Source organism: Enoplosus armatus, chromosome 1 (assembly GCF_043641665.1).
Source record: "Enoplosus armatus isolate fEnoArm2 chromosome 1, fEnoArm2.hap1, whole genome shotgun sequence".
Classification (NCBI taxonomy): Eukaryota; Metazoa; Chordata; class Actinopteri; order Centrarchiformes; family Enoplosidae; genus Enoplosus; species Enoplosus armatus.
This window is the reverse complement of record NC_092180.1, coordinates 3,118,648-3,126,606: the sequence shown is the minus strand read 5'-3', so window position 1 is coordinate 3,126,606 and position 7,959 is coordinate 3,118,648. Positions and strand designations below refer to the sequence as shown.

General features: G+C 41.2%; 1 protein-coding gene across 1 annotated transcript; it reads right to left on the bottom strand.

Annotated features, from left to right (window-relative positions):
• Positions 1–4,107: 4,107 nt before the first annotated feature.
• On the bottom strand, positions 4,108–7,465 carry foxr1 (forkhead box R1). The gene is made up of 7 exons (XM_070910366.1): positions 7,345–7,465; positions 7,018–7,110; positions 6,074–6,318; positions 5,160–5,228; positions 4,745–4,872; positions 4,415–4,647; positions 4,108–4,136 (listed from the first exon to the last, which is right to left on the bottom strand). Exons 1-7 carry the CDS (start codon positions 7,463–7,465, stop codon positions 4,108–4,110), a joined length of 918 nt encoding a protein of 305 aa, XP_070766467.1.
• Between the last annotated feature and the right edge of the window lie 494 nt (positions 7,466–7,959).

Sequence of the window (7,959 nt, the reverse complement as noted above, 5' to 3'; positions counted from 1 at the left end):
AATCATAAAGTCTGAGAAACTTCCATGAGCTTGACGAGATATTTAGCTGCTGGAGATGGTGACTTAACAGATTTGATGCCATCTTGCTAATGGATGAGTTTCTAGACAGAATATAGAAAGTATAGTTCATAAAAACATGACAGGTTGCAATTGTGTTTGTTTTTACCATCTTTATGCAGACCAGTCCACACTGGAAATTCCTCCTGAACGACAGCCGAGTTCAGGTTGGCGGTGTCGTTGAAAGATGCCAGATCATCATAATGAGACTTGCAGTACTTCTGGGCTTCAGACCATGTCATCGTCTGCGGTATAAATGTGTATTGGTGATCGCTGTGGTTGCCGTGTGTAGCGTAGCAGAAGAAGAAGAAAGAGTTTCTACAATAGGAGCCATAAAACCTTTCAAGAGAAATATGAACAACAAAATTACAGAAGAAGAATTTGATACATAAATCCAATTTGTCCTTTTTAGAAGAATATTCCAAGGTGTTTGTCATCTCATATTTGTCAACAGAACAGTGTTTTTGATATTTCAGCCTATTTCCTACAAATAGCAAAACGTTTGCACCACTGTTTCAAATCAAATCATGCTTCAGATGTTGTCCCTTCCCTCCTACATGATGTGAAGCAGCAGCAGTAAGAAAGGTTCACTGTGCATTAGCAGGAACTTAATTCAGCTTTGACACGAAGTGACAAGGTGTAAATTAATCTAACAGTAAACAATGAGGCTCTCATCAATGACATAAAACTACGCTGGATTACACGTTGCATCATTTTCCTGTGAACTGATCGCGCTTAGGTAGGCAATCTGAATGCAGTATCCAGATTTGATAAAGACGATTAATTCAGTTGTTGCTCATTTCTGATTGGTGCATGGATCAACTTGTAAAGACTTAACTTCAATCAGGACTCATACCTCCATTACCACACAATATTAACTTAATATCAACTGACAACAATAAGAGCAGATAATGTTGTACTGTAAGGAATGGAGCCCAGTGGCTGCTTGGAAAATTGGTAAAGAATATTAAATATTAAACACCACGGAAAGCTTAGGAAAAATGTTCTGCAGTAATACTAAATACATGAGATTTGAAGTGAATCTGCTTAACATGCAAAGAAACCGTCTTTAAAACGGTGAAGAATTACATTACTTGTTGCTGGTGTAATAGACAAAAGCACATTCTTCACTGTAGTGTGGCTCGTTGTTCTGCCAGGCATTCACCACGTCTCCTTGACCATTTGTCCAAATCCAGGTATTGTTGACCTTTTCTTTGTACAGGCCGATCCATGCATAATATCGTTCTAAGTTCATAAGGTCTGCATCTGACTGCGTCGAGATGATGGCCAAGTCAGTGTAGTGACTTCTACATGGACAGAAAAAAAAAGTGATTAAAAACAAAATGAACTGTAGTATCGTTTTGCTATATTGGGTCATAAAACGAAGTATTGGACAATTAAATCCTTGACCTGATGATGGCACTAGATGAAAAGTAAAGGGACCAAAGTTAATACATCCTGTGGGGGACATGAATGTCTGAGCCAAATTTCATGGCAATCCATCAAATAGCTGTTGAGATATTTCCCTTAAAATCACAAATGTCAACCTGATGGTGGCACTAGAGGAAAAGTCAGGAGATCACCAAAGTCAGTAGGATTCATCCTTGAGGACCATGAATGTCTGTAAATTTCATCTAAATCCATCCAATAAATGTTGAGATATTTTAGTCTGCACCAAAACAGTGGACTGACTAATCTCAACTTTTTTTCTGCCATGGCTTTTAGTGCAAACACTCATGGTCCCAAGAGGATAGATCCTATGGATTTTGGCGATCCCTTGACTTTTCCTCGAGTGTCAACATGAGGTTGACATTTATGGTTTTCAGTAAAATGCTTGGACGACTATTGGATGGTTGCAATGAAATTCGTTACACACATTCATGTTCCACTGAGGATCAATTGTGACAACTTTGGAGACATCTTAACTTTTCACATCAAAACTCCACTTTGTCCAATATTTTGGTTTCTGACTAAATATCTGCAAAACTAATGACATCCCATCTGCCTCACCTGTACTTTTTGTTAAATGCTAATTAGCAAAATGTTAGCATGCCAACATGGTAACCATTCCCTGCAGAACATTGAGATGTTAACATTTTGATTGTTTCGATGTTAGCATTACGGCCAAAGCATCACAGTGGAGCATTATGGGAGCTGCTAGTGTTTCCATAGACTGTTAGTCTTATTCTGATGAAGTGAAAGTCTCCAGGTTCATACGGGCGTCAGGTGCTCTGTCGACTGTGTAGCTTCTGTTCACACTGCAGCTTTATTTCACCTTTCAGAGAATTTGATCACGAGATAAGAGATGTTCTGGTTTATCTTCTTCGCTCTTATTCTACATAATTTCCAACGTTACATTCAGTCCTGACGTCGTACACTCATAACTACAAGTTCTAAGTTCTGCTAGCTATTGATGACAATGTGAATAAAAAGTAAATCCACCTCCTGCAGTAGCTTTGAGCGTCCAGCCAGGTGTAAGGATTCGCGATGTACCAGTAATATCTTTTCACCACTGTTCCCAGTCCAGACACAATACTGCTGAGGACGAGGACGAGGAGGAGGAGGAGGAAGAAGAGTCCTGACGTGCCACACTTCTTCGTCATCATCATCAGAATTCTGTTGTACATACATTAGAGCATCATATTGAACCATGCGGTGCTATTGTCTGTAGTGAGAATAAACAATGACGTTATTTTTAAATTGTTCAGCAGATGAATGCAGTCATGGATAGGCAGATTAAAGACCACAGCATGTGAATACCGTGATGCCAGACATATGACAATAATAAATACATGTTTCATTGCTTGTTAAAGGCCATGAAAACCACTAAGGGACATTAATCAACTAAAAACTTTGTCAACCACCTTAATCAACCGACTAAGTGGCAGCCATCGTGTTAATGTGTTCAGTCGGTGTTCTTACCGGTCCCGATGCGTCATCTTGCTGTCTTGTGCCGCGTGAGCTCAGTGAGAAACACCCGGTGCTGCTTGATGAGCCTCCAACATCCAACTGAACATCTCACCACTTTAAGTTTCACACATCAGAGCAATCATTTGACTAGAAGACACACTTAAATCAACTATCAGGCTCCCCGTCAGAAAACATTTGACTGTTGGCAAATGAAGCGAGATTTACCTACCGACCTGAAAAATAGATATATTTTGCGCCAGAGACACTGGGAAACAGGCAAATAAAGCGACTGCATCATTGTACTGTTCAGCGTCACATCAGGACATCTTTAAACATTGATAAAATCAACAGTTCAGTCACTGCTCGTGATGTATTGAACTGGGTGTCCCCATAAAATAGAAATGCATATTTATGATCACATTGATTTCTAAGAGAGGCGAGTTTAGCAGACGTTACACATTTGAAAACGGCACTGCCTTTAAAAAAGTACCACAAGAAGGAGACAATAAGATACCATCTGAAGTCCAGTTTGAAGGCTTATCAAACAACAAAACACTGCACAGCAGTTTATATCACCGAGACAGAATGTTACAACTCTGGACAGTTATATCAGAAAATGATTATTTTGTCATCAAATATCAACATTGGTATCAATAATCCTGTATCGTCGGGCTATAATGTGTTTGTCCATGCTGTGTCTGCTGGCTGACCGTTGCTAGGTAGCAATGTTTGTTGGCATACAGCACTGTAGTCCTGCTCCTGTCCAAACTCACCCAGCTAACTGTTTAGTTAACTTAACTAGCTAGCTACAAAAAAAAACCTTATTTAGCAAATTGTTCACATAGACAATCTGTTGAAAAGGCACTGATCAATGATGTATGAATACATTTGACTGGACACTCAGACTTTGTATACACGAAAAATGAATTATTTAGTGATCTTAATTTAACTGATGACATTAAATATCTTTGCTCGAATGCACTTTTTTTTATTAAGTAAATCAAAATGTTCTTTTTGGAAGTATTTACAAGAATTAAACAAAATATATTCACAAGTAATATACAGCATAACAGAAGAAACCTTCTGCATATAAGGTTTTATTATGCATTGATTCGAACTCTTAGATACCTTTTACAACAATCACAGAGCAAGTAAACTCCGAATTACATCTGAAACGAAAAGAAAACATCATTAGTAATAAATATTCTGTCTCATTTCAAAAACTTACTTAGTGCTTAGTTTTACTCATTTTAAGTGTGTCGCTACTGCACTTCAGTGAAAATCAAATTAGCAATGTTGAATATTTACAAACCCGAACAGGCATCAAGGTATTCTGTCCCTCAAATTACGCTAAGAGCATTAAGTTGTAGCAGTAAGAGCTGAAGTTGCAGGCTGTTGTGGTTAGCCTGTGGAGTTTGCAGATGTCCTCATGTTTTACCACATTCACCTGGGTGGGACATGCTCCTCTCCAGCTGCTTGAAGGATTCTTCTGTCAATGTGCAGATCTCGTCCTTCAGCCGGCGCTGGCCGTCCAGAGTCAGGTGCCAAAAACACGACTTCCTCTTGCCATCTCTGAACAGCTGGTTGCACGTTTTGCGGAAGCTGTTGTTGAAGCACAGGTTGTGTCGGATGGTGTTCTTCCAGCCATCTGGAGCCGTCTGAAAGAAGGGGAAGTGCTCTCTGGGAAAGGACAGGAAGGAATATGAGGAACATGAGGGAGCAACATGTTGACCATTGGAAGTTACACACAGGCTCTTTAAAAAGGGATCTTGTTTACCTGGTGAAGTGGTAAATCTGCTGGACTTTGAGGCTCCCAGTATGGCTGCTCTTGAGCGCCAAGGCGATGAGGATGCAGTAGTTTACTGGTGGACGAGGCCAGCATCCTGGTTTCAAGGTCTTACTGTCCTGGAGGCAGGAAGAAACTAATTCATTCCACTAATGGTGCTGGTGCTCGACAGTTTCCATTTAAACATTTCATGCAAACTCCACACTTTAGCTCAAACTTAAAGCGGAGCGTCACAAAAATGAATAAAATTCCTTCAAATTTGGCAGATAACTTTGTGCTCATGAAAGAAAAGTTATAGTAAGGAGATAATTGAGAAAATAGGTTTTAAAAGGGCCTTTAAAAAGATTAGAGAGCTCCCTACATCCCACTAAAGGAACCTGGTCCAACCAAAGTCTGGTGTTCTCACCCTGGCCTTCGTGGTCCTTCCCTTGCGTCTGTTCTTGGCTGGTCGACAGGAGACGTCTTCATTCTTGATCTAATAGTCAAGACGGTGGGATTACATTGATAACACGCACCCTCAAATGGTTTGACTCAGTGCATTGAATCCTGTAGTGTTTGTGGTATTGCTCCTGGATTGTGTGTGTAAATGAATGCATAAAGTATTACAATGGGAAAGCTATCAGACCAGGTTCGTGTTGTGATTGGATCTCAAACAAGTATAAATGTCCTCTTGGCCTCTGCTTCTTCCTGCGGTCTCATATGAGCCCTTTCAGAAAAAGAAGTAAAGCTCCTACAGCATCATCGTGGCCTTTGATTTGGGACACACCTTGTTTGTTAACAAGTGTGCTTTTGCCTACCTAATTTGCATATTAAGACATGATCATAATGCGCTTGAAATCGAGACAACAAGAACACGTATTAACATTTCGCAAACAACCAAAATTCATACAGTATGCAGCTTAAAGGGGCCCTGTGGAGTTTCCTTGAGGGCCAACATGTCCAGCGTATTTTCCTCCACATGAAACATTTGCAAAGCAGATTATGAATCCGGCCCTGTTCACGTCCATGTTTACTAGTTTGCAGTCTTGGGTTTCCCTGCCTTTGCTGATGCATCGCCGTGTTTCTTGGCGCATTACCTGCACTTAGAGACAAGTGGAATAGCGCAACACCACTGGTAGGACTGTGCATGCATGTGCACGTAAACCAGATGGGGACCCACTCATAGAAACACAGCTCTATAGCTGTACTAGAGAGAACCTTTAAGACTTGTTGCACATAATGTACTGTGAATGTGTGTGAAACTGAGTGTAAACTAAAGCATGCCGCCAGCACACACACAATACTGTATAACAGTGATTGTTGATGTAGTGCATACTGTACCATGTGCTCAGTGCAGGGGGAAACAGAGTGCAGCAGTTTCTCCTTGAGGGGAGCACCATGGGGGGCAAACATGTGGAGCTCTGTCGTAAGGCGACGTTGGGTCTCTGCAGGGTCCAGTAGAGGTGTTTGGATTTCCTCAGCAGGGTCACAGAGAGTTGGCAGATCTGCTGCATCTTCTGCGAACTGGATCGGACAGGCGATACTGGGATTCACCAGCAGCCACAGGTTCGGCTTCACAAAGGTGTCTGATGGAGAGAAGAATCATGGCAGACTTTAAGTTGCTGCAGTCATTTATTTGGCAGGACATACTGTTGGTCCGATGACGGCAGCAAAAGAGGTCACAGAGTAAACAGAGCCGAAGATTTAAAAAGGTTTCTGGCACACAGCGAAAACTTTTTCACGTTTCTGAAAGAAAATAAAAAGCCAACATTTTATCCTCATCAGGAGGAGAGAGAGAGGAAAAAACTCAAAAGATGGAAGGAAGTAAAAAGGCTGCTAGCGGATGAAACATGGATGTAGAAGGACATTAACTCAACATCAACAGTGGTTAGTTTGACATGTAGACGTATCTGCTTTCTTACCGAGAGTGAGATGGAGGGTCGATACCACGCTCAGCCAGGAGATGGCTGGCTTAGCTTAGCATAAAAACAACACATGGCGAAACAGCTAACAGTTGGCTCTGTCCAAAGTAAAACAATAAATAATTCAGCCTACCAATATGTTATATCTCTTTCAGTTTATGTAAGGAAAACAACTCCTCCAAGCCTCGAGTATAGAAACAATAGTGAGAAACACTGAAACTTCACAGGATAACTTGAACACAAATGTGTAAATGTGGACACAAAGAAAAGAAAAAAAAGTAGAAAGCTTGTAAAGTAAATCATTAGCAGTCCGTCCACAGCGACACTCTCACCTGCACTTCATTGACTTGGTGTTTTTCTCACCTGACGTTTTATCGTACCAAATGAATTCATCTTTTCTTCTTGAGGCTCTTGCAGAAGGCCTCTGGACCACGTATTGATCATTCAGTTTGTCATCTGTCATCAGTGATAGATTAAATAGATTAACACACTGACAAAATGCACTTCAGACTCGCTTCACTGTTCCTTAGTGTAATATGAAACACTAACTGGAACTTGTTTGTAACCGTCTCTAATGGTAGTCTGAGCTTTAACCGTAACACCAGTTGAGCCGTTCAGGATGGGAGTGAATGACAATCCTCCTTTAACCAACAGCGAAGCCAAAGACAAAAGGAAAAACTGCCAAGTCACCGTGGTAGAACTGGTCGGTGGTTGTTGCCAGTTTCAGCTCCTTGTCCATGTCCCAGTCCGTCAGGCCCACAGAGCAGTGCAGGTCAAAGAGTCTGGCTTTGGTTTTAAGTTGTAAAGTCATGGTCGGATGTGTTTCCTGGGTTTGTTCCCTCTCAGAAACTCTGATAACAGTCGCAGGTTTACTGACAGGCTGCGGACACAACAGCTGGAGCTGAACGGCCTGATTGGACTCAATTAAACCTGAAGCGGCTCGGCCTGTGCTGAATCAATATCTCCTGTAAGAACTTAGCTGATCCCATTTCTTCTCTACTGCCCTCATCAGGCAAAACTTTCAATTTGTCCAATATTTGCACAAATCTGGGTAATGACTAAATACCTGTAAAATGAATACCATCCCATCAGCCTCAGCAGCTGTAAACTCTCAAGACACGATTACATTTAATATAAACCCCATCAGATAGCTGTGGTGGTGATGATGGTGATGATTGTTTGGATTTTAGACATCTTTCCTTACACAGCGTTCTGCTGTAACATCTGACTGTAGTTTCACAACTGGCTGAAGACAGCACAAATACAAAACCTCACTCCTCAATCACACACAGGTGCATATTGTAC

What these genes read in the sequence shown, in the direction of transcription:
- foxr1 (XM_070910366.1), bottom strand. Translation starts at nt 7,465, where the DNA reads ATGACTTTACAACTTAAAACCAAAGCCAGACTCTTTGACCTGCACTGC. An exon ending in TTGGTACGATAAAACGTCAG is followed by an intron (nt 6,319 to 7,017) that starts GTGAGAAAAACA and finishes TCTCTCCATCAG; the next exon opens with ACACCTTTGTGAAGCCGAAC. An exon ending in GAAGGACCACGAAGGCCAGG is followed by an intron (nt 4,873 to 5,159) that starts GTGAGAACACCA and finishes TCCTGCCTCCAG; the next exon opens with GACAGTAAGACCTTGAAACC.